General features: G+C 32.5%; 1 protein-coding gene across 3 annotated transcripts in view; it reads right to left on the bottom strand.

Annotated features, from left to right (window-relative positions):
- LOC106466181 (adenomatous polyposis coli protein-like) overlaps positions 1 to 27,708 on the bottom strand; it is a 95,095-nt gene that overhangs the window by 5,442 nt on the left and 61,945 nt on the right. For all 3 annotated transcript variants that reach the window (XM_022394144.1, XM_022394143.1, XM_022394145.1), the window contains 7 exons: positions 19,482 to 19,745; positions 16,115 to 16,204; positions 11,885 to 12,102; positions 9,412 to 11,458; positions 7,405 to 7,549; positions 4,449 to 5,965; positions 721 to 3,700 (listed from right to left, as the gene is read on the bottom strand). In XM_022394144.1, the coding sequence (XP_022249852.1) occupies positions 721 to 3,700; positions 4,449 to 5,965; positions 7,405 to 7,549; positions 9,412 to 11,458; positions 11,885 to 12,102; positions 16,115 to 16,204; positions 19,482 to 19,745 (7,261 nt within the window). The remainder of the gene's footprint in view (positions 1 to 720; positions 3,701 to 4,448; positions 5,966 to 7,404; positions 7,550 to 9,411; positions 11,459 to 11,884; positions 12,103 to 16,114; positions 16,205 to 19,481; positions 19,746 to 27,708) is intronic.

A 27,708-nucleotide genomic window follows, 5' to 3' on the forward strand; every position in this document is an offset into this window, starting at 1 on the left:
GAACACAAGTTAACCAAAGATCAATAAGCTAGACCTATATCATAATGAAAAGTATCAACCATATTGTTGGTGTGAATGTGCTTTGTAGTCACCATGAGAAAAATCTATACACTGGATAGGTGAAGTGAAGAAATAGTGTCATTGGACACTAATCAGTTCTTCACATTATATAGCTGCACAATAGCAGGTATAATAAATAAACTTAGTATTCTGAGAACTGTTTAATCTTGAAGTCTAAGTTCAAGGTAGGTCCAGTTCAATCTACACTTTGATTAGTGTAGGGTTACTGATGAGGAGTAGAATTCTCCAAAACTAGTATAATCCAGTAGCTAACGTTTTTCTCATAGTGACTACAAAGCACGTTCACACCAACAATATGGTTGACAAATAAATTAGTTTTAATATACAGATTTATTATACTTTCAATTATGTTAAATCTCTTATTTTAACAATCTTCATTGTATTTGAAATTCATCTTAGTGTTAAATACACACACAAATAGTTTTGTTAAACAGGAATTCTTCACCTCTTATTGTCTCCTGGTTAATAATTAACAAGGTTTATATTTTTTTCTGTGTGTAAAATTTTAAGTTTCAATGTATGCACATAATAAAGGCTATGGGTTTTACAACATTATAAAATTTTGGTGTCTGACACATCCTGATGACAAAAATTTTAATTTTGCCTTCATAGAAGTAACAATCCATTCCATCAACATACCTGCAAGGAAAAGAAGGACTCCTCTCATATTTCTGTCTTGAGGATGACCAGCTGCTGTTTCTTGAACCTAGTGAATTCTTTCTTTCTGCAGGTTTTACACCAACATCAGTTTTCTTCCAAATAGATGCAATCTTGCTTGTTGCTTCTCTTCCTTTTCGAGGAACATTTGTGTGGAGTGACAGAGTTCCAGAAGAAGATGAAGAAGAGAGACTGCCATTACTAGTAGAGTAAGTACTCAAGGTTGAACGACTGTACCTACTACTAGCACTAGAACTTCTGCTAACAAAGCTCTTTGAACCAACAGGTCTATTTACACTTTGCTTATTCACATTACTTTTTGCAACACTTTTTGTCCTGGAAGAGCCGCTTGACTGAATTTGTTTGTCAAGACTAGATGAAGCATATTTACAAGTTCCTTCTTCTTTAGTTTTGCTGGTTTCCTGAGATCTTGTGCCCTTCCATTGGCATCTGTTAGTGTTATCTAATGTTTCTGGTTTTGACGAAGCAACCTGCGGCTCATTTGTGCTACTTGTGGGTGATATTTGGGGCGCATTTTGAGTTGGTTTCTCTTTGGTGAAGGTACCTTGTTTAACTAGGGGCCTTGGTTTAGGGACCTCAGCATCCGGCTGACATTCCTTTTTTGCTTCATTTTCTTGAGTTGTACTCGAAATAGTTTTCAGATCTTTCTGTACAGTGCTTTCCTCTTCATTAGGCTCCTTAGAGAAACAATTTTTAGCTTGTTCAGGGTTAGATAAGGTCTGTATTAAATTTGTCTTTGTTGGTAAAAAAGGTGGTTCAGGACTACTCTGAAGTCCATTTTTCTGAGTAGCTCTAAGAGCTGAGGTTCTGGTTGGTCTCACAGAAGGAGAAGTAGTGCTTGTAGGCTTTGCTAATAAAGAGCAGTTACTGTCTTTTTCAATATTACTACTACTACACACAGCTCTCGGTGACTTAGCTGGAAGAAGGGTTTTGGTAACTTTTGGCAACTTTTGCTGTGACATAATGACTTTCTTTTCTTTCATTTGTCTAATAGTCTCCTTATTTATAGGTCTGATAATACGAGGTCCTTTAAGAACTGTGTGTTCTAAAGGTTCTTTATCATTTGCATCCAGTTCTTCTTCAGAGTCATTGGAAACTAATGATAAAGTTTCATCCTCCAACATATTATCTTGAAATTCAACCTCATCAACTGTTACTTGACCATCTTGCATTTCATTTAGAGTACAAACAACTAATGTTGCATTAACCTTTAAAGCTTCAGCCTCTACTTTTGATATAGAGTGGTCCGAATTTAACTTTTGATCACTGCTGTCATCAACGAGTGTTTCTTTGTCTAGAGACATGGATTCACATTCATCAAGAACATAAGTCAGATTTTCTGTACTACCATCTTGTTCATCCTGTAAAGAATGTAGCTGAGGAGCTTTCAGTGTTTCAGTAGAAAGAACATGAGTGTCCATATCATCCTTTGGAAGATCATCATCAAGCTCTATGTCAGATACAATATTATCACATTCAAATTCTGTGATGTCCTCTGCTGTTACTTCTGCTATATCTTGATAGAATGATGGAGGTTTCACATGATCTATTATCTCAGAGTTGCAGCTGCTTTTCATGCTTCCTGTCATGATGGTATTTAATTCTCGAGAATAAACTTGAGCCACAGATGCTGCAGCATTCAAACGGTCAAAAATACTACTTTCTTTTGTGCAGTATACTTCATTGGTGGATTGTGATCTGTTTTCCAACACATCAGAACTAATACTGTTGAGACTTGTACAACTCCCAGTGAGTGACATATCCATGAAGGATGGAGGATCCACATTTTCTAAGACTTCAGAAATAGTACTTCCTTTCATGCTGAGACTATCTGAAGAATCTGTCAGTAAAGCCATTTTGTTCTGGCCTGACTCAATGTAAGCTTGAGTTTTGCTTGCGTCAGAGTTAACACACAATGCACGTCGAACAGTTTCTGGCATATTTCTTATTTTGTGCTTTTTGGATCCTTTGTTATTCATTGTAAAGTCTTCTTTTGCTAGATCCCCATTTCTTGAGCAACTAGGAACAATATCAGAAAAGCCACTACTAGCCATACTTAAAGAACCTAAGTCAATAAAAATAGATGGAGGTTTGGCATTATCAAGATCTGACATGCAACTAATACTGCTTTGTGTCAAGTCATCCTGTACTTCTGCCTCTACCTTTTCTACAATTTTCTGAGCTTCACTTTGAAAATCTGTTGAATTTTCTAATATATTAAGACATGCTTCTACTTTTAATATATCTGTTTTTCTCTGTTCCTGAAATATATTATTTTTCTCCACTTTTGTAACTCCATAAACATTATTTAATGTAGTCTGAGAAGGGATATCAGATTGTTCTTTTTCTTGTGCATATTCATCTTCTTTTCCTTTTTCATCCATAGTTGATGTTTCCTTTTCATCTTTCTTACACTGCATTTCTTTAATATTTTGCTCAGTTTTTTTATGTTTTTCCTCTTTATAGTTTTTTGATGTCTTGTGGCCTCGATTTTCTACCGAGTGCAATGATGACTTGAAGCCTCTGTCAGACCTATTATTAACTGACTTGTCTTTAGGCATTCCTGAAGTAATACAGGCATCCAGTAATGCCTGTTCAGAACATGAGGTTTCTTCAAAAGACTCAACACTTAAAGAGCTCAAGGAACTATTTCTTGAGAAACAAACAGGTGTTCCTTCTACATGAAATGTTGTTTTTAATTCCTGATGCACTTCTTGGATATCACTGCTTTTTTTGGATGGTAAAATACAGTTCTGTTTTGTTGTAGACTGTGGCACTCCGTCTCTTATTTCTTGTTTTTCTTTAGAGATCAACAAAGAATGTGGTTCTAAGTTATTGGTGACTGGGATAATCTCTGATGTTGAACTCTTCTGTTTTAAGCTAACTGGTATTATAGACTTACTTGATAACTTTGGCATTCTATCAACTGGCCTTGCTGTACCTGGAAAAAATAGTGATTTCAAAATGTATGGGTAATCGTTTAGTCATTTAATCCAGTTTTTTAAAAAAACATATCTACATATATATATATACATCATTTAATATAGTTATTTTTTGCAACTAATGTGGTTATTCCATAACTTGAAATATAATAACTACCTATAACTATTCCCACTTGAGTTATTCAAAAGTGAAAAGTGCTTTTATTTCATATAACATTTGATCTTTGAGCTTGATCATTAGTGTTGTTCTTTCTTCTGTTTCAAGTGTTTGTGTTTAAACATATAGTGAAATATGAATATAACAACTTTAAATCAATGCTGAGCTTCACTGAGCAAAAAAGGAAGACTTACAGAAAAAGTGTTAACCATTTCCTTTTTTACTCATAAGAAATCACAACAGAAATATCACAGTATAACCTAAATTAAGTGTACTCCAGGTATATAATTAATATATTTAACTGCAGTTTAACAAAATACCATATTTGTTATGCAGATATGGAGTTAAATCATAAACATGCAATGCTCTTTTGTTCAAAAGTTGAAAGGTGATTTATGTGCGATCCAGTTCTATTTTAATCAGTACATTTGTTATCTTTAGGTTTTTGACAGTAGATCAAACCCCACACATTAATATATACATTAAATAGAAGTAGGGTTAAGTCTTTCCAAATAACAAAAAAAATATATATATATATAATAATAATAATTGGAACTCTAACAGTATTTTAAACTGTAATGCATTCTTACCAGCCAGATCACTTTTGTCATGTTGAGTATCAGAATCATTAACCACCTTGTCAACTTCACATTCTTCTGTGCTGAGGGAACTGAGAGACTCATTTCTAGAGAAAGTTACAGGTGTCCCTTCTACCATGTACACTCGAGGTGAATCACAGAATGGAGACTTTGTATGAGATTCAGAATAAGATTCTGAGTTTTTAGATGGCTTAACAGAACTTCTTTTAGGTGAGTGGGATGAATAAGGAAAAGTGTGTTTTTCTTCATTCCTGTCTACATGAGGCCTGTTGTTGAGACAGCAATGGCTGTGCTTTGGCTTCACTGATTTTGGAGGGATGGGGTGTGAAACCTGATGTATCATTTCTGAGCTTGAAGCTTGAGGTTTTGTAATATAAGATGACTTCAGATTTTTTACCAAGATGTGAGGAAGCTTTGACTTGGCTCTTGTAGGAGAACTCTCAACAGACACAGAACTTACAGCTGTTGACGATAGAGATGGTTGAGGGGTAGGCATCCCAGATTGAATACACTGCAGTAAAATATTATCATTATCATCACATAATGCACTGCTGTCAGATTGATTATCACTATTGGAGAGGTTGAGTGAATGACTACTCTTCTTGTCACTATCACAAACTGCTGAAATCCCACTTATATCACTCAAGGATGTGGCATGTGAAAGATTCAAGGGAGTATCTTCAGTGTTGTATACCTTAAAAGAGTCTTCACCAAACCTCTGCTGAGCACTGTAAAGGTTGGTAGTTTTATCACTAGTTTTTTCTAGTGACTGTGCAGCTCCAGATGGAACTAAAGGCTTAGGTATGTTGGCTACATGATGACTAAGTCTTGCATTGGTGGACTTAATTGGAATATTACTCAGTTTTGGCTGACTTACAGATGTGCCAAGATTATTCATACGACTGTGAAGTCTTGTATTGTTTCGACAATTCAAACTGTTATTGTTAGGCATTCCAGAACTAATACATGCTGCAAGAATATCTTCTTCACTAACCTCACATGTATCTTCATCATCACACTTTTCTTTCTTTTCTTCAGCAGAAGCCAAATCTTGGTAATCAAAAGTTTCATCTGGACTTTGTTGTGGAGTTATAATGAAATTTTTAGTTATACTTTCTGCTGATTTACAGGAATTTCCAATAGTTTCTGTAATCTGCTCTTCCCTTGGTTCCTGTCTGGAAGCTGGAAGGCTGTCATCAATCGTTAATGAACTTAGACTTGTAGCTCTAGAAAACTCAGCTGGTGTTCCTTCCACAGCAAATGTTTTAACATCTTTCTCTGTACTTACTTCATCCTCCTCCTGTTGGTTTTGCTGGAAGGTACTTGGAATGTTGCAAGCAGAAGAAAATGTTGGTTTTGAAAAAGTTATTGTTTCTGAACAAGGAATAACATGCTTATTTGGAAAATTGAAAACAGCTGGTTTAGTAGCTGGAGGAGGAGTAGAAGGCATAGTTTGACTTGGTGAATCTGGGAGTTCACTTGGAGAGACTACTTCACTAGCTCTGCGGCTGAAATAAATGAATATAAAAATGCTGAAAGAAAACACTGGAAAAGCATTTAATATTTTTTTAAATATTTAAATCTATTCTATTATCTAAACATATTTAATTTTAACTTTATCATACATTACCTTTTCATCAATAAGTTTCCTAAACTTTCGAAACTAAGACTATCTACACAAATGGGGTTATTACAATATGCTGAATATTTACATTGTCTAAACCAGTAAAAGCCTTCAATACATGCATATTCTTTAAATTTCACATTAAGTGTCAAAACAGTTTTATCACAATGCTGAACAATGAAAAAAGCTTGCCTTTATTTACACTTGGATATAATAAAAACACCAATAAAATATATCCACTTGTGATAGTTATCTAAAAGTTGTATTTGGTTTTACCTAATTAATCTAATCTAAGAAACTAAATCTTCATTAACATTTCTAATAAACACTTTACACATTATTTACCATTCTACACAAAAATATGTACAATAAAAACCTCATAGAAGGATACAAGTGTGAACTGCTATAATAATAGCAGAAATTTGCTGGAGGTTTTGGAGCTACCTTACACCTCACTGTATTTTTCAGAGGTAAATAACAAAGAAGGTGACTGGTTCACTTATGCCATTATAATCCAATTCAATTTGCCAACTCTTAAGTCTTTCTACTACTAAATACCGGTATGTAAATGTCATAAAGAAGAAGAAGAATCACATCACTGCTGATGAACCTATTCCCCAAATTATTTTCATGAATCTCATCAGGATCAATATATTTAAAGTGAAAAAATATGGAATTTCCAAACAAGGAAAAAAACAACTCATCCCTGCCAATATAATAAATTGAAAAGGGCTGGCCTGGTTTTGGTTAGTAATGCCAAGTCAATTAATTTACCAGTTATGTATTGTCAATGAACAACTTATCATTTGACCAATGCCACAATTTGTAAAAATATTTCTTCCTAAAAAAAATTGCAAGTCATATTTAAAGTTAACAAAGTGTGTTTAAATACCTACTGCCCCATGTTATTAACCTTCCGAGAATTACATTTCACCTTTATTTTTGTTTTCCATTTGCTATTAGTCTGCCGAATACATGGATTTTGAAAAAAAAATATAAAAACATCAGACTAATTAGTATGGCTCTTCACTCAAAAGATGAAATATTTCTTTGCTTTCCCATATAACCAATGAAACAATTTTTTTGCATTGACACTCAAAACCTTAAAACATATGATTTTTTTAATTTAGACATCTTTTTACTACAAATTATATTTTTGTTCAAGACATTTTTTTATGAAAATATCTAATATTAAATTACACACCTGTAAAATTGAAAATTTTTGATGATTTTCTGAACAATTTAAATGAAGAAAATAGGGGGAAATATTATTCATAAAATTTTTCTTTCTTATTATCAACTTAATAATTATGCTGTCCTCACCTAAAATCACTAACAATAGAGCTGCGGTCATCTTGAATGGAATGTTGATCAAAACTGCTCAAAGATCCCAAAGAACTGGATCTTGAAAACATTAGTGGAGTTTCCTCTGCATAGTTCACTTTTTCTCCAAATGTAACAGTTTTTACTAAATACAAAAAAATACTTTGAAAACAAAACTTTTCAGATGTTACAAATACATCTAGTTAAGATGAGTATAAGAAAAATAACATTAAATTACTACCTTTTAATCAGGCAGAGATTTTCATCTTAATTTCATCCTGATCGCAAAATAATGTTTGAAAATAAATTAAAAAACAGTCATTACCACCTTTTTATGTACTGAGATTCCTTATCTTTCAAATGAACCAAAATTACAGAAATATTAATACAAACTAATTCATAAATAATATTTTAACTCACTTTAAATTACCAATTTCTTTAACATATAGCAAGTTTAAAATTCACTATTGTTGTTCTGCTCTTTAGCTTAAGTGAAGTATTACTTTTAATAAACCTATAAATCCAAGCACACCAGAAATCACTACAATTCTACTGAAAATTTTCAGAACTATCTCATTTTAAACCTCACATCATAGCCCAAACAAATCCATGAAATTGAAAAGAATTTAGTTCATAACCATGACAATATATTAAATGGATGGGAATTTGAATTCATAACAATTTAACAGCTTTACCCTTTCCAGCCCAGGTATCCTGGGTTTTTACAGAGAGAAAATATAATATTTTGAAAAACTACTTGAGATGTACCCCTACATATTTCATACAAAAAAAATTACAAGTGACAACTTGAGATTTCAAATTCGTTTTTGACATTTTATGACCATTCATTTTGGATGAAGTAATTGAAACAAAAATCAAAACTGCTATCTTTAATGTACAATTTCTACCCCCCTGTTATAATTATTATTCAGATGGTAAAAATAACTAAATTTCTCACCTGTGCAGATACAACTTGTGAGAGGATGAAACTAAGCCACAAATTTTGTAGATTTTGCATTTATTTAGGCCTATTTTTAGTTCAAATAGCTTTAAAACGGTGAATTTTTTAAGTTGAAGATGTCTCGAACTATCTGCATCTTTTTATTTGAATACAATTTTCAAGTTTGCGACACTGACAAAGTCGTAAATTTATTGTCTGAAACCTGGGATTATTTTATTTCTTACAATCTATTTGTCATAGTACTTCCTTCTCTCTCTTGTGTAGCTACACTAGAATGTAAAATTCTACAAGACTTAAGCTTGAACAATATTTTTATTTTGTCATTTAGATATGGTTTTCTATAACTTGTAGGCTATGAAAAGGTAATAAATTAACTTAAGGAGTTTACTTCCATGTTATTTATTTTACTGAAGTAACTGTCTCAGCATTAATGTTCTGTTTACAAGAACTTACAAGTAAAGCTATCATCAAGTTGATCAATGTTAGGATTATATTTCACTCTCCAACAAAGGTAAGAGACATGTTGCCTAAACTTGTAAAAGAAGGACATGGATAATCTTTTTATATGAAATAATGTGAACATACTATAGTAAATTTATGAAAACTGGCTTTCAGGTGAATGGCTAAGTATGTCATGCATAACAGCATAGTAAATGGCTATGTTATGCAGTAATTTTAATTGTATTACAAAGCACATATTGATAAAAAAATTACATTTATATCTTAAAAATTTCCATAGTAATCATACCATGTGCCTTAAGTGCCCAAGTGTCAAGTATGGTGACACTTTTATATGTTATTAATTTTTATTAATGAAGGTCAAAGGTGGCATTATACCTGTAGATGGAATTTAAAAGGTTAAACTGTAATCATGTTACAGCTGACTTGCACACTACCAAGAGAGGAGTATTCTGAGTTCTATTGTAAACATGATATATAAAGATCCATTTTTCATATTACGTATCCATCAAACATGATCCATTTTCAATTATCTTATATCATAAGAACAATACAATTAATGTATACTACACAAAAACATCATGTACCTTCTTTATCGTTTTGACAAACTGTTGTTTTTTTCTCCAAGGTAGCTTTTTCTTCTATGATACTTTTTTTGTGTGTTTTCTTTAACTCATCCTGGTCAACAGATTGTTGGTTAACACTTTCACTATCAACTTTTCTTGGAAGCTTAACAGCAGTGGATTCAGCATCAGGAAGATCATGAAGGTCTGTAAGAGAAGAGGCTGTGGAAAAGTTTAATGGTGTGCCTTCAGTACAGTATATTTTTAGTGAATCATCATTAATTGATGGCTGCTTGCGCCGATCTCGAAAACTTTTAACCTTGGGTGAAACTGGAGGCATCTCTTCATAACTATCAGTTTCCTCCAAATTTTCTCTGTACTTCTGACTGAAATCAGTAGGTTGATCTGGGCTGTCAAGATTCATCTCTGAGAAGTCTTTACAAACCACACCTTTACTTCCGTCACTGTTTTTCACATTTAGTGGACTTAGGTGTGGAGAACAATGTATTCTTTCTCCACCTGAAGAGTCTTGCAGACTTCCTCCAGGTTTGATAGCAGCTGCTCCTGTGTCAGAGCTACCACGTGTTGGATAAGGTCTGACTACCTGTTGCTCCCTCTTTTGTTTTGCTATATCTTTGACCTGATTAATTTGTGGAGGTTTAACAGATATGTTGATATTCTCATCAGAGTATTTCAAGCTGTAATCAATCACTTGATCACGAGAACTGTCATCTTCAATATTCACTGACTCCATCTTTTGAACTAGGTTTGTATATTGTGGTATCTTCCTACAAGATGTTGAAGTGCCAGGTTCACTCTCTGTGACACTTGGAGAACCTTCCCAGCAAGTGCGCCTTTCAGCACAAAGAGGTCCAGAGCGTCCATTTACATTATGGATTTCATTTTCTACTGATGGAACTGGTGTTTCTACTCTATCACCTGATGATGAAAGAACGAAACTATGTGATTTTGGGTTATATAGCTGCCCACTATTTTCTAAAGGATGTGAAATTTTTATATGATCTGTTCTTGAATGGGCCTGTTCTGACCATTGTGCACCTGAATTTCTTCCACTTAGGACTGGATAGAACCTATCTTTTCTAAATGGAGAAAAATCTTCTGAACGACCTGTTCTATGTATAGGTTCTGACTGACAGCTGCCAAGACTATCATGACTTTCAGAACGAGGAACAGGATTAGCTGTAGAAATCTGGCCTGCAACACTATGATACATTCTTCCAGGAATAGAAATAAAATGCTGTGGACTGCTTGAATTCTGTGAGTTAGGATCAAAGAGAAATTTACCATCTAGTTGAGAAGGATAAGTTGGACTTGCTTTGGGGCTGTCCAAGTTGTCATAAGTTTCTGATAAACTTTGATCTAATTCAGCCTCCAATGCTCTCATCTTTCGAACATGTAAGGATGGCATTTTGTCAGTTCCAGATCTACACTGACTGCCATCTGAAGAAGTTGATGAAGTTAAACACATACCAGGAGGTTTTGAAGAGAGAAGGTTTTTGAGAGCTGCTGAACTTCCCATTGATATCATTTTGTGTTTAGAATGGACCAGGTTGCGAAGCATTCCTACAGCTCCCATTTCCCAAAGAGCTCTTTGGTCTTCAGCACAACGAGCAGACAAGTTCCACAGGGTACCACAAGCATTACTTACTACTGTAAGACTAGGAGATTTCAAATGCTGCAGGAGAATTTGTAAACAGTTATGTTTCCTTAAGATTATGCGATAGTCTTCTCGAACAGCGATATGGCTAGAAATATTTCTAAGAATGCCACCACCATTCTCAATTATTGCCAAAACCTTGGAAGGACTTTTATAGGTTAGAGTACTAACTAAAAAAGCTAATGCACCATCTATGGCACATATTTCTGCCTTATTACTACTACAGTGAGCTGAGAGGTTCCAGAGTGCAGACAAAATGCTCTTTAAAGTAGATTCTTTGTTAGCTTCAATAGCAGCTTTCATAAGTGTTGTAACACTCCCAGCCTCCCGCAAGGTTTGTTTACTTATAGCATCAGCTCTCCATGAAAGATTTCGTAGGACACTTGCTGTAACCTGTTGGAAAGAAAACACTATAAGCAAACTTAAGAACAGTGAGAAAACAAGGTACCACCAAATCTTAACTTTCTCAGTAATGATAGAATAGTGCAAGATATAAAACTGGACAAGGACTGCAACAAAATATAAGGCAGTAGGCTATTCTTTGCATAACATTATTTAATCAATGATATTTAAAACCCAGAAATGAAATATATTTTCTTTAATTCCAGAAATAGCTTCAGACAAATAAATCCAATCATTTAAAAATATTAATGGAAAAACAGCATTAGACTGAAATAAATATTCTGGTAATAAAAACAAAGAAAAAACAGAACATCAGAAATAAGTTGTACCAATTACAAAAAAATCAACTGTCTTTTCAAAATCAACAAAATCACTAATCAGTTAAAGCAAATGTTTAAATACAACATAAAAGTTCACCTGTCGAAGATCTTCACATGGTGAATGTAACTGAGCCACTAAAGCATGAATAAATGCTTTCTTTGAACACAAAAGAGCTTTGTTAGTACCATCACCAAATGTGAGGTTGGTTAATGCCATGCCAGCATATCGTCTCAAAGTCACACAGTATGTGTCACTTGTATTGCCATGGATTTCATGATCAACTTGAATGAGTTCTGCTATTGCATGAAGCCCACCTAAAAAGAAAAGAAAAGAAAAACTGGTTTGGTTTATTTGGAATTTTGCACAAAGCTACATGAGGAATATCTGCTTTAGCCATCCCTAATTTAGCAGGAAAAGCAGCTAGTCAACACCACCCACTGCCAACTCATGGGCTACTCTTTTACCAATTAATAATGGGATTGACTGTTATATTATAATGCCCCAAAAGCTGAAAGGACAAGTACATTTGGTGATGGGGATTCATACCCATGACCCTTAGATTGAGAGTTGAGTGCCTTAACCACCAGCCCAGGCCAGGCCACAAGAAAGAAGAAATTATATATTAATGCACTTTATACTGAAGGAAGCTCTAACATATTCACACCCATATAATTACATATACATGTTATCAGCAATTGAATGGACAACTTGTGTGGTGATTTTGAAGGATAACAACATTTTATGTACACATAAATAAACATTATTGAGAAAATACATTTAAATATAATTATCAAAAATTTAGAAGTTGCAATTACAAATAACAGGAGTAAAATCAGTTTTATTTTTTAAATACACTTTTATAATTTAATATCAAAATGTATAAAGGAGAGAGAATTATAGCTTAACTATTGTTATATTTATTACAGTGTTAATATGCTCATCAAAACAAAAAATTAAAAGGCTTTCAACAATCTTTTAAGGATCAACAGCCAGGTTTCAATGATCTATGACTAGATGTATACCAATCCTAATTGCAGTTGAGCTGTTTTGTTGAATAGAGGTATGGCAGCTAGTCATTACTGCCCACTATGAACTCTTGGACTACTCTTTATCAATGAAAGTGGGACTGATCATTACATTATAATGATCCTATGGCTTAAAGTCCAAGCACATTCAGGGTTGGAATTCAAACCTACAACCAGTAGATTGTGAATCAAACACCATACCAGGCTTCAGATGAACTGATACCGTGAAGAATACTACCATAGTGGATAGTAAAATACTGGCCAGATTTAAAAAACATGAGCTGTATAATGCAAAAGATGTTCCTTAATTATTACATGTGCATCTACAGCAATTTGCTCCATTCTTTTAACGACTTGTTTAGTACTGAACTACAATCATAATATCTAATATAATTTTCAGTCTTGCAGTTATCAAGGCAATTGAACTCATCAAATTATAATTTATTAGTCATAAAAGAAATAGATTACTTTGGGAAAATATACATGAACTGAATAATAAATATTGATATATATGTAAACAACCTTTTCACTCCAAATACAACTGTTTAGTGAATTTCCCAACATTTCAATTTACATCTTTATTGCAGAAACATTACAATACTTGGTGGAAGCTTTAAAATGCTTGAGTAACTGAGAAAAACACAAAAGAACAATTCTTAAACACAAATATGTATTCATGTATGCAAAAATATACACACAATACATGTGGGTTTATATTACAGTAAAAGTTCAGATAAAAGGAGCTACTATATATGATACATATAAGATAGAAAACTACAATTTTAGGAATGAAAGAACAATTATCATACTTTGATAAATAGCATTTGTCATAACATTCAAGCAACAAACAAACACACACACACACACATATATATATAAGCAGAAGTGTGTAACTCACACTACTTGATACCCAGAATTACTGGATTTGGACATTAAACATGAAGTATTACCTTAACCATATCAACCCGGGTCTCCTTTACTGCATATGACACAAGGTTTTAGCATCTTAAATTATTCAAAATTGTATTAAACTACTTTTTGTTTATGTTATACCAATTAGAATAGCATAAAATCTTAGCTAATAATCCATATTTTAATACTATACAAGTTTTAAGTTTGTTGATAGTCCTTTCTTACGTTTTATTATATAACCAATAGAAAGTCAAGGTTTTCATCTGTCAAGTGACATACTGTGTAACATTATGTTCTGAACATAATTTCACTCAGAGTACCAACATTGTTCCCATGGGAAAGTTAACAACTAGCTTGGATGAATTTGTAATGACTCTTGTCGCATAGTTAGTAAGGCAGAAAAAGTTTGAGAGTTAGGGGAATTTGTCTACTCTTTGCAAGTTATTAGTCTATGTTCTTTGGTGCATTATTTTATTAAATAAAAATTATTTAGTGCATTACTATAAAAAAATCAGGCTTAACTGTGCTCGACAATCAAGGGCAAAAAAAAAAGGAAGATTGGGTAAGTACTTTATTTCTTGTTTTTCATATTTATTTTTTACTTATTAGTATAAAAGTAACTAAAATCTAAAAATACGGATCTTTTTAAGTTATTTAAGACTAGATTAGGTAAAATAAATAATAATAATAACAATATAATTAAAATGGTTCACGAGGCATGAATGCGAGCAGCTTGTGAGTAATGTAATTCGATAGCGTAACATGAGCTGCACATTTTCCGAGTGATTTATAACTTATAATGGCTTGATTAGTAGTTAGATATGGTTCAAAGGGCAACATAACAATAAAATTTAATTATAAATAGATGTATACTGTTATGAGCTTAGAGCTACTTAGAAGAAACAAATGTAGTTTCATGTTACAATTCTAGAAAGAAAAGAAGGTTAATTTAGTTTGTTTTTTTTGGTGGTTACGATGCTGGTTTAATTTACCAATCCCTTTTTGAGATAGGATAGAGAAAGTAACGGATAAAGTTTTACTGATAAAAACGTTTGAAATAGCATTTAGGTAGGCTTCAGGGATTACACAAAGGAAATTTGAGATTTTTGAGATGAAGTATTTTTAATTCTAACATGAAAATTACTATGCACATGGAGTATTTGTTTTGAATAGTCCAATATATTAATGGACAAATCTTTATTTTATTTTATTAAAAATACTTCACTAAAAATATAATTTTTGTATGTGACAGACTTATAATATTAACTGAAAGACTCCAAATAGGAGTTATATACACTATATTGAAAGTTAGAAGTATTAAATCTATAAAAACTTTAATCGATTACAAAGAGGTCATGTGGTCAGTCAAATTGCCTGAGCCCATGTCGAGAGAGCTAATACTTTCTCCCTACACAACAGGCTAATACTAGCTGTAATGGGTTCTTCATAAACAATTTTAACAAAATGTAAAAAATTACTTATGTTATGTTTCTCAAATACAGAGTAGTTACGAAACAATTTTATAAGTTGATGTTACAGTATACAACACCTCAAGTATTGTTGGAAAGTCTTGTCAGCAGTATGTCAGTTACTAGCGGACAAAGATTTACATGCACCTATGATAATACCTGATACATATATAAACATTAGGTATTAAATAAGAAAATTTTTTTTTTATCTCTCAGCGACAATAACGACAGGAAGCTTCCTAAAAGTAAGACTGGAGTTATTTCCTACAGGGGCTCATACAAACACCAAAATTAAGAATATACATTATTTTGATTTAAAACTCCTAAATATTGGCTAGTATTTCAGATATTAGCTGTTTGGTTACAATCCTTTGATAAAAAGAAAACACTAGCTTAAATGTCTTGTCACTAATTCCAACAACATTTCTATGACAGTGACATGTCCTAGTCATTTCAAAGCTCAGAATTCAATAATGATCTCCATTAACCTTGAAAAGTTTATGGAATGAAAATATTTGGGCAGAGCTCAAACACAACTAATGGCTGGAATTTCACACATCTGTGTGATCCTTGACTGTTGGATTAACGACAGTCACGTGAGTGCTTGCTATACATGAATGTTACATGGAAGTACATTTGGATTTTATCAATTCCTAATTGACAACAGGTTGAGACTGTTTTGCCATTGGGAAAAGCTATTAGTTCATCAGATATACACTTCTGCTTGACATTACCATTTTCATGGAATTTTTTTTCAGCAGTTAAATGCAGTTTTTCAAAGTTTACTACGCCATGAATTAAAAATATCAATTTCATGTAATTCAAGGTTTTGAAGCACCTATACAAACCCTATTATTAATTCTTTTCTATGTCAGTAAGTAACACAAATGAAATCCATAATAAATGCAACATAAAGTTACCTAATTGACACATAGCATGTCTGTGCTCTTCATCAAAAGATAGCTTCATTAGAGCAGCAATAGCTGGCCCAGGATGCTGATTTGAATCTTCTGAAAATCAAATGAGACTAATGTCACATAGTTGTTTTCTTTAAATAAAAAAAAACAACACAATAACATTCTTTAAAATCATAAATGATACAGGTTAACAAAATAAGAATCCTGCCAACAAACGAGGAGCAAAAAATAATTATTCACTATGGAAGTAGTTTCACCTGTAATGGTACTACTAAAGGGTATACACTTTCAATTGAACATTGCCACACCCTTATTTTTCCATGTTTATCAAATCCTATGTAGGCTCACTTGTGCAACTGTGTTTAGTTTAAAGTAAGTTTTCCTATTTTGGATCAATATTTTAATGTGAGCACTATCTTTAAACAACTTCACTTTTTGGCATCTGGTTTATCACAACAGGATGTGGCATATATTAGCAGGTGACACTGTCTAAAGACAGCAAAGTCATAACAGCTACTGTTTATGTTAGTGTCAAGACCCATCTTTTGTGTTTTTTAACTTTTCATTTTGTGATATAAATATACAACATTTAAAAGGTAACCACTGAATAAACCTACACTAATCTCAAATTTATCATACCTACTAGCCAATGAAACTACAGCTTGCTCATTAGAGATTTTTGTAGTTATGAAACTAATAATGTTTTGACACACTGCTCATTGAGTGGTTTATAAAGTTTACACTGAAGTCATGTTAATAAGACAGCATTTAGTTATCTTGAAGGAATACATATGCATAACATTCTATGTGATGTGTGTACTAAAGGAGAGAAGGCATTTATCAGGATCAAGTAGTAGTGAACTGAAAAGATATCTTCAATAAAAAAAAAGGAAACTCCTGCCAAACCTGGTATAGTTTGTACAAAATGCCATCAACAGTTCTACTATTCCAAAGCCATGCTCCTGATTACCTTGTCCATATGACAGTAAAATTGATATAAGTGATTCAAACTATGCTCTTCCTCCTCCACATTCTACTTCTGATGTACTTTTAAGCAAACTAACTTGAAAAAATCCTTAAGTGTTTAAGACTGAAAATGATGTCAATGGGCAATAATCATGTCAAATGTTGCATGTGTCCAAAATGTACTCAACTGACTGTTATACCACTTGAAGCAGAAACTCAAGTATTTGTTATGTATATACAGTGCTAAAAAAGCTATCTGGGCAGAAAGGAGTTTGGACCAACCTTGTGACAGGTGCAAAGATGAAAGACCACACCAACTGCAATAGGATGGATATAATTTATCTTCTGGAGAACATACCTGCAACAGCTAAAATATCAGGTGGAACACACTCAGACAGATCTCACACAATAACTGGTGAATACTTCAATCTGACTGTACTGACTAAGTGTCAGTTTGACAGGTTGTTTTCCAGGATTCCATCTTTGATGAATACCCATGTTAGACCTATGTGAATCTGTTTAAGGATTCTCCTTGTTAAACACCACACTGGGTTATCCAACATAATTCTATCTACAATTTTGGGTCTGGAAAATATATTTGGCTAATTCTAATTTTATAAGTGGCTTTGTTTCTCTGTACCTTATATCTAAAGATATCAGCCATCACAAACTCATATCTAGCAGGCCTTTTAGGAAGACGAGAATAACAAAGTTTTCATCCTTTAACTGGCACACACGTATATACACAGCAAAGTGCCAAGTTTTACTTTCCAGGGGCAAAGTTTCAGTATGCATAAGCAGCATCCACTTGTCAAAAACTGTGAGACCAGTGATGGTTGCATCCCCTAAAGGTCCATAAAAAAATGAATATATAAAATAGTTGAAGCTATTGGTATTTTCCAAACTCCAAATTCTTTTTATAGAGGATAGTTTAAGAATTACTAGTACTCTTTACAACTTCTATTAGAATGCTTTCATATAGAAAATAGAAACTGATTCTGCTGTCACACAAGTGAAGTAGTGAAATAACCTAAAACACTCCAGCAAGTTAAATACAAAGAAGGTTTAACATGAAAGAGATTGGTGTGAAAACAGAGTGAAGTGGCTTTGAACTTACCATACTTGTCTACAGAATGTTTGTGATATACACTGGATATATATACTGGTGGAAGCAGGTGGTAATATATATACATAAAAGAATATTCATTTGAGAATTAAGCATATGACACATGGGTCAGTAGTGAGGGGAATGATATTTTCCATGTAAATATTCAGTGTTTCAAGTACAGTGTACTTTTTCTGGATTCAGATTGGAAGACAGAATGAGCCACCTATGATAGCCTAGCACTGCCTGCACATACAGGTGCATTATTAGGGTGCATCAGTACTGTGATTCCTGGAACACAACCTGCACAAGACACACAGGCTCACATGACCAGCTTTCATACCTGAAGATGTTCAGAATGTTCCAACGAATGTAACAATCTCTAAAGGAGAAATATGAACACTGTATACATGATATGTGAAATGTTGTATTTTTATAAAGAATTATGAAAAATATTAAAAGTGATTTTCTGGTCACTTTTGTTTTTCTCAACAGTTGTGGAATAAGGCAAACACAACATCTGAAAACAGAGGAAGCCAAAGAGTGGGTGGGATTCTTATATTATAAACCTTAGTCCATTCTAACCTTGAAAGCACAGCTGTTAAAAATGTATGTGGTAAAGAATCTTTATTCAAACCTTGAAAAAGGTTATGCTATAAATACTTTTACATATAAGTAACAAAAGAAAACACTAATGATAACTTATAGAAAACTTCAAAATGTTTTTAAAAGTATACTCTTTATTCACAAGTATTATTATATATATATATACACACACACACACACACACACACACACATATATATATATATATATAAAGATTTAATTCTTCACATATTACGCATGTTTCCAAACTTCACAGTATCATATAAAACATGCACGATTGTCAAACAACTTTATAAATAGTACTAAAAGTTCAAGGAATTTATTAAGCTTGGAATAAAGGTTTCTCTACTCTACTTTTGTAAATTTGATGTATTACCCTGTTTTTTAAAACATTTTTAAGTTTCAAACTTTAAGATTTCTAAAAATAAAATAAAATAAAAATGTCATGATCTTTAATTCAGTTAATGTTCAGAAACAGTCTTTTGATTAGTCTTTATATTTCTTTAATAAAAACCTTTTCCTCACATGCAGCATACCATTAAAAATTACAAGTTTTAATACTTACTAGAAAAAAGGTAAAGGTAATTTCATGGAGCTTTATAGAAAAAAAAATATACAAATATTGATTTATACTTTTAATTTTGACTATAAAACTTATATAATTATCAGAATCCTACAACATATACCCCATACCGTAAGTACTCCTGTTAGCAATGTTTGCTTCAATATCTCTCAGATGATCACAGTATTCTCTGATCTGCTCAAGCAATCGGAGCACCCTTGCTTCTCGACGGCCTCTCTTGTCATCAGGATGAGAGTGGACAATGTTGTGTAAAGCCTGAGAAGCTTGTTTACGAGTCTGTCGGACAGTCTGTCTGATTATATTAGTGTCTTGTTCACTAGAACTGGCATCTTTTTCATTACCATGTAATAGCTGAACTAACAGAGGTAGACAGCCTATAATGCAACAAACAGCATAGTTTAAGTACTAAATAAGTTTGTGCAATTAACAACAATGACCAAAATACAAAAATTTTCATATTTAACTATTCAGATCACATAATTATACAAAAATACGTTTTAAGGTTTTCCTTCACCTTTATACGGGTATCAAAAGGATGTTTCATGAGTGTTTTTCGAGACTGGTAAATGAAATGTTCTAAAAATAACAACTTCTTGGAAAAATCAAGACATTAAAAATTTAAATACAAGTTGAAATTAGGCTGCTTATTGAATAGTTTTTTTATCAAAATTATTTGAAAAAGTTACTTTCTCAACATAAAATTGAGTTACAGCATAAAAATTATGTGTTTAAAGTGTTCAATCTTTTGTGCATAGTTACTCACCATCATATATGAGTGGTTAATATTTTTTTATGTAAACATGCAATTTTGTCATAATTTTAAGATGTCATAAAATAAAACCAATCATAACTACACTAAAATCTACAAGGTTAACCACTTAATTATGTTTATTATTTACTCTTCAAACGATAAATCTTTTTAAGTAATACACTGTTTTCTAAGAGAGATGAACTAAAAAAATGCCCTTAGAAAATGCATTGAGGCTTAGTTCACATAAAATCTCATAGATGGCAGCCATCTCAAAATTTTCAGTTCGTCGTCAATTACATTGATTGGGTCTGATCTTTTCACTTGCAAAAAGTTCTGCACTTCTACCTAGTATCATTACAGGGATAAATAGCTCATTAGGGTTCATTATTATACGTTTAGATCAATAAAAAGTGATACTGTCTAATAGATTATTTCTTGATAATGTCTTGAAAGAAAAAAAAACATTATTGTAATGATTATCTGGTGCATAAGATAAGTCATAGTTTCGTCATTATATATACATGTATACGCACACATACATAAATATATATATATACACACACACACATGAAACACATACATAAGTATAAAAAATAAATATTGATAGAGGTTAGGTCGTTTGTTTGTAGTTAAGCACAAAGCTACACAATGGGCTATCTTGCTATGCCCACTACAGATATCGAAACCCTGTTTCTAGCGTTGTAAGTCTGCAGACATACCACTGTGCCACTGGGGAGCATTGAGGTTAGTAAACAATGACATTGAATGTCAGTTAAAAAATATAAAATCAGGTTTGTTTGTTGATGACAGTAGAAAAACCCAATAATAACAATTTAGTTATAAAACTTTAATATCTGATGTGACAACATAATTTAAATTCAGGTTTTCCTAAACATATCTTATATATATAACTCTATAAATTTTCATGTAGGCATAAACATAAAAGCTCATAAGTGTTTATGTAAAATATGTGTAAACTATATAAGGATTTTACAGATCCCTATAATCGCACATTGATAGAATACCTATGGAATAAAATCTATCAAACATTGTAATATACAAGGTATAAAAAATGCTAATTCTTTCATTGTTATAACCCTTCATGGAATTTTTCAGAGTGAGGGATAGTCAAATCTCAGTTTGTAAAAAGTGATTCAGAATATGACCAGATTTTTGGCCAGATTCCTTATATCCGTTTTTGTTCTTTTATTATTCATTTTGATATAATCAGTTTCCCCCCCGTCTCCTTGTTGAGACTAACTTTTCAACTATACTTGTGCTATTGTGCTACTCTTTTCTTCCTGTTTTTTGACCATTTGCTATCCCTTTACCTTGTGGCTATTCACCCCCACCATGGTTGCTTTCTGATTGAATGAAGTTAGTTGCACAATATGAGCTTATATTTTTACCCTTGTGAATAACAACAAATATTTTAATATGCATTCTGGCTTTCAAACTGATATTTTCTGTTGTTGTAATTTCTGTTATAAACATACCAAAATTATTATATTTTTCCTTGTTTAGGAATGGGAAGCTCTGCTCCATATGCAACTTATGACAGCAGGTTGTGAAGAAAGGTGTCTTGCTATAGCCGTGGACATGGATGGAGTTCCATGTATTACTGTAACTGTTGATGGAGTAAGAGAAGCTATGGATATAGGTACAAAGCCAACTAGGAGTAGCAGTTATTATTGGTCAAAGGACAAAAAACTATTATTCTTGAGTGTAAGAAATAAATTTTGTTGTGTATGTACGGCAGCAGCAAAGAAAGGAGAAGAGATGCATAAGCTCCGGTATAATAAAATGATTGTTGATGGCAAAAAAAGTTATGGAGCGTGTTTCTTATGGCAGGAATGTAGACAAAATGGAATGTGCTAATCATGCTGTAAGAATGTACACAAAAACTTTATTCCAAATAGCAGGAGAAAGTTCAGAAAAGTGCACACACTTGAGCAAAAACAGGATATTGAAATTTAAAAAATGTGCTTGTGGAGCTATTCGGCATAATGCACAAAACAGTAATTCTGTGGAGAAACTGAAAGAAGATTTAAGGAATGCACCCTATCATATATTTGGTGATCATAGCAAGTGCAAATCCTATTACTGTTCCCATCAAAAAATAACTGACAGCAAAACAAACTACTTGAATAACATACCTTATACAACCCTAAGCAGAATAATGACTGCTGTTGATGCATTAGTCAGAAAGGCACACCATCTGATAAGCAACTCAACAAGCAGCTTAGCAGAGACTTATGTGCATCTTGTGACTAAGTTCACTGGTGGCAAACAGATCTGTAGATCAAAACGAGGATCTGAGAATAGAAGGGTATATGCTACAGGTTTAGCATTGCACCTTGGCCCAGCATAACAGTCTGGCCTGGAAATCCAGCACCACAAAAAAGTCCATCTGCACTCTTAATGAAATATAAAGCTAAAATTCAGAGTCAAAAGATGATGATTCACAAAAGACTTTAGCTTCTGAGGCAAAAGAGAATTGCTAGAAATTCAAGAAATTTCTAATTGTGGATAACAATGGAAAGAAGGATTATGGGTCTGAGTCAAAAAAGCCCAATATCCCAGATTCAGAGTTCATAGAACTGAAAAATGATTTGTTAAAAAAACAACAAGTTACAAAAGAACAACAAATTGAAATTGAAAGAAAAAAAAAACACAAGGTCAGTACAACAAGTTTTTATGGAGGAAAGGAAGGAAATGACAACTTAAAGCTTCTCACTTTGGAGATATTTACAAGATGAGGGATATTACATCATGCAGTTCCAAAGTGAAGAGAATTTTATACAGTTTTTCTTTCTCTACACCTGCAATAGAGTATGATAAAAGCAACGAAAGAACTGCCCTACTTGATTACTTCACTAAAACTGGAAAACAAGTACAGGAGTGTGGCCTATTTTTGGACATGGAGAAAAGATACTAAGCAGCCTCTCCAAATACAGTTGTAGGGTCTGATGGTATATTTAAGTCAGGTGCCCACTAAAAGCTAAGGGAATGACTCCTTTACAGGCTGCACTTTCAATTAAAGATTTCTGTTGTACTTTACTTGATAATATTTTGAAACTGAAAAATACACATACATATTATTACCAAGTACAGGGTCAACTTCATATAACTTGTAAAAAATTTTGTGGTTTCATTATTTGGGCACCTCTTGACATAAGTATTCAACAAATCACTCGAGATGACAATTTTTGGATTGAAAAGATGCTCCCTAAACTGGATCAGCTTTATTTTCACACACTATTGCCAGAAATAATAGATCCAAGAATGAAAAGAAGCATAGTTTTATGAGAACCAAACTATGTTCTTGTGGCCAAAAGAAAGGTGGAAGTGAAGAAAAAAGTTAAATATAAACAATCTTCTAGAAGGTTTCTTTTAACCTACGTTTCGATATTTGTCATGATTTGTTTGAGATATAAAGGTATTATCGGCCTTGTGATTTTCGTTTCTCATTGTGTGTGTGTGTGTGTGTTCTCAAACAAATTATCTTTTTATGTATTTATATTATGAATTATGTTTTACGTTACAATTGTTTGTTGTTGTTTTTTCAAATGCATATATTTTTGGTGTAAATAAAAGTTTAAAAAATATGTCTTTTCACTTTATCAGAGTTTACAACATTACATCTATATTACAAATCACATGGCTATGTTGTTTATTCTGATATTGTTTACAAAGTTACATAGTTCAACCTCACAAACAATTTGGATTTATGTTAGTTCTCATTACATAATATAAATAAGATTAAAAAATACATTAAGAAAATAGTTTATAAATACTTTCAATATTCTGCAAGTATTTCAGTGTATTATTACAAATATTTTCATTTAAAAAATAATCACATAAAATTCCAACTTTTCTGACTTTCGATCAGTTTTGAACTTAACAAGTTTTTGTGAGGACAGTTGGGCTTTTGATAGAAACTTACTTATTTACCACATGGAACTTCTAAATAAGAGGTATTAGTAACTGTTTCTTCCAACATTGTGCTCCCTATCTTCTGGAGCATTCCTTTGGATGTTAGGGTAGAGACACACGACCCCTGTTGTTATGGCAGTCATGTGTCAAGTTTTATACATTGATTAGAAATCAGGTGGAAATACTTTTGGTATAGGACCACTTATTTTTTAGTTCACTGTCAAGAATGCAAAAAAATCTCGTAAGTTGCTACGTATAATGAACTATAAATGTATATTTTTTATTTTACACAATCATACAAACTATTTATATGTAAAAATTTTAATTGTGTTATAGTTTTATATTATTTATCTTTAGTTCACAAACATCTTTCAAAATATTTTCACTATTGAAACCTCACAGACAACCAGCAAGCAGTTTTATAAAACAGCTTATTACGTAGTTATGAATATTCCTGCATTTTGAAATCATTGTTGTAAATAAGTCTTGGGATTTTCGTCATGTTTGATGTAATTGTAATTATGTGTTGTTTGCCAAGTTCTATTAGTTCTCAAGAAGCGTAGTTTTATATATCTCTTAGTAATTGATCTTTTTTCGTTTATCTATAATTGTGTTGGTTTCCAGTTGTACACTACTAATTAGACAATGTAGTTGTAACATGCCTCAGACAGATTACTTGACCTGACTCTGTGAAGACTGGGACATTTCCAATTAGATCTCAGTCGTAGGGGTGATAGCTTTCCTGTGATATTCAAAATGAAACTGACATCACAAATCACGGTGATCTCCCTATGCAGACAAAACTGGCATTTTTACATACGTAATTATATATACAATGTAAAAAAATTGGTAATTTTTATTGCATGAGAACTCTATGTTTTGTAAGTGGCATGTATGAATACGGCTAAGAAGGAACTGTGAACATAGGCTTCATTTTCTACATAGTAACAAACTGTGTTGCATAATGGCTTACCAGGCGATACCTTTCATGTGCAATGTATTTTACGCTAACTTTCTTCACTTGAAGCATTTTGAATATATATTATAAGGTCCATCTCAAATATAGGTTTATTATATTCATAACAAAGTATCTGGACAGCATTTCCTGTGATAGTGAAATTGTGTAGGCCCACATATCGCTGAACTAAACATCACAAAATAATTCCAGTTTTTATTTTTACTTCATTTACTTTTAGTGTACTCAGCTAAGAAAATCTGGAATAAGAATTCAGATCCAATACTATAAATTTAGCTTTGCTATATATTATTCAATTTGCATGTGAGGTACATCTATCATAAAGAACAATACACACTACAAAGATAAATATATAAAACAACCCAAACGTATACTTCAGATAATACAGATCATATTGAAATCAAGAATACTAAATATTACTCAACAACTCTCTGTAGATCATTAATAAACTTGAGGATTAGCAACCTGTCTGTGTTGTTTATTAGTGGCAATAAATTTTTATTGTTACAAGTTTTATGTTTCGAAGGGTGCTATGATTGGCTTGTATGCATTCCTAAATATTAGCTTGACCAATTGTTGAGAAATATTCATAATAGCATACGAGTTCTAATAGGAATGATTAGTTACATACATGTCACGTGAGACCATATCCATGCAATAAGGATAGTACCGTACATAGGCTTCGCCTTTACACCGGTTCATCGACTAATTGTAATACAACATATTCATGCATTGATGCCATCTACTGGTATAAATCAGTAATAGCTGCCACTGAGGGAAAACCTTATCAACATACTCATAAATTTCCTGTAGTTTTGCATTTACAAATGCACTGAATTACATGCTGTGAAATGCATGGTGAATTTTAGCTAATTAGTTCACTAATAAAAAAAAATTCCCAATACAAAAACTAAGAATACATCTATAGTTTCATTTAAATTACAGGAATTAGAGAATTTGAAGTTATGGTACAAAACAATTAATTGATGATTTGAATTTATATTTTAACCATGATAAGGCATAAATAACAACTGTTATAAAATAATGTGAGTCATCTCCTCAGATAATTTTTATAAAAACCACTCATTTGATAATGAATCATGTGAAAAACATTCAGACTATGCTTGTAAATAAAAATTTCATACATCTTAATAATTCATAACATTTCACTTCGATGTGGAGTATAGTCACCATAAACATCAAAGGCAGCCTGACACTGATGTTGCATGCTTAAAATAATTGTTGGTAATGTCCTTAGATCTTCTCAACTATTCCTGTGATAGAGATACTATTAAGGTACATTTTATGTCTCATGTCATTAGATTAGATGTGATGTATCTCCCAAGAGCATTTGAAACATTCTTGATGTAACTGAAGTGAGGTTATCATGCAGAGTACAACATTCTATCAATGTGCCCACCAGTTTAGCACAGAGAGGATAAATGTTGTGATCCACTAGTAGCATAAAAAACTGTAGGATCTGGTACCTATAACACATGGCATTAGTGGAACCAGTCTGCAAAACAAAAGGAGTCGGAAGGTACACCAATGTCTATTCCTGCTCAAGTCATTTTTGCATCACCTCCATACGCATCATGATTCTGTAGGAAAGTGGAGCTGGTGGTATCCAAATGAATATAATTTATACAGTTATTATCTAGCTGCAAGAGAAATGCTAATCACCAGTAAAAACAATAATGTTCCACTGGACGTGTTAACTAACTAGCATGTAGTTGCAATAAAGTAATTGCAGTCTTCAAGAAAGTATCCCATAACTACAGCAACTCAGAACCAAAGTTACAATTATCTGATCATGATATGGATGACTGTCTGCTTCATCCAGGTGTCCAAGCAACTGTACCACTGGTTTAAAATAGGATTCCACATTCTAATAATGACATTTTGAGGTAATTATAGACAATTAACAACAGTCTTAAATGATTGTCTAGTTTCTATTTGCCCAATAGCTCTTAACATAAATAAACATACAATTTTTTTTTTATGTAAATCCATTGTTTATGAACAATTTGGAGCATTTTAAACCTTATGATTGACTTATAAGTGACAAATGAGACAAGAATGTGAGAGACTTCTGTATATATCATAGATTAAATGACCAGTTACGTGATGAATGATATTATTTTATAGCAGTGGTATGTGCCTTGTTATAGCTTTAATATTAGAAATATCAGTTATCCTTTAGTTACGTTGGGCAGTGTACATTTCTACTCAAATAATATGAATAATATCCTATCTTCTCTTTAGTAAATATATTTCATTCATAAGAAATACTACTTGGCTATCTATATATTTCAAAAATTAGCTGAAGTACCCGTCCCCTCAACAGAAGTTACGTAAATTCATGATTAACTCTCTCAACATGAGCTCGATCAATTTGACCGACCACATGACCTCTTTGTACTCATTTAAAGTCTTTATAGATTTAATACTTCTAACTTTCAATATAGGATGTATATTTTCACAAAATTCGGTAGTCTTTCAGTTAATATTACAAGTCTTTCACATACAAAAAATCATATCTTTAGTGAAGTATTTTTAATAAAATAAAATAAAGATTTGTCCATGAATATATTGAGTATTTGTTTTGAATAGTCCTTGTGCAAAGTAATTTTCATGTTAAAATTAAAAATACTTTCCCTCATCTCAAAAATCT

This window comes from Limulus polyphemus, unplaced genomic scaffold, assembly GCF_000517525.1.
Source record: "Limulus polyphemus unplaced genomic scaffold, Limulus_polyphemus-2.1.2 Scaffold2180, whole genome shotgun sequence".
NCBI lineage: Eukaryota > Metazoa > Arthropoda > Merostomata > Xiphosura > Limulidae > Limulus > Limulus polyphemus.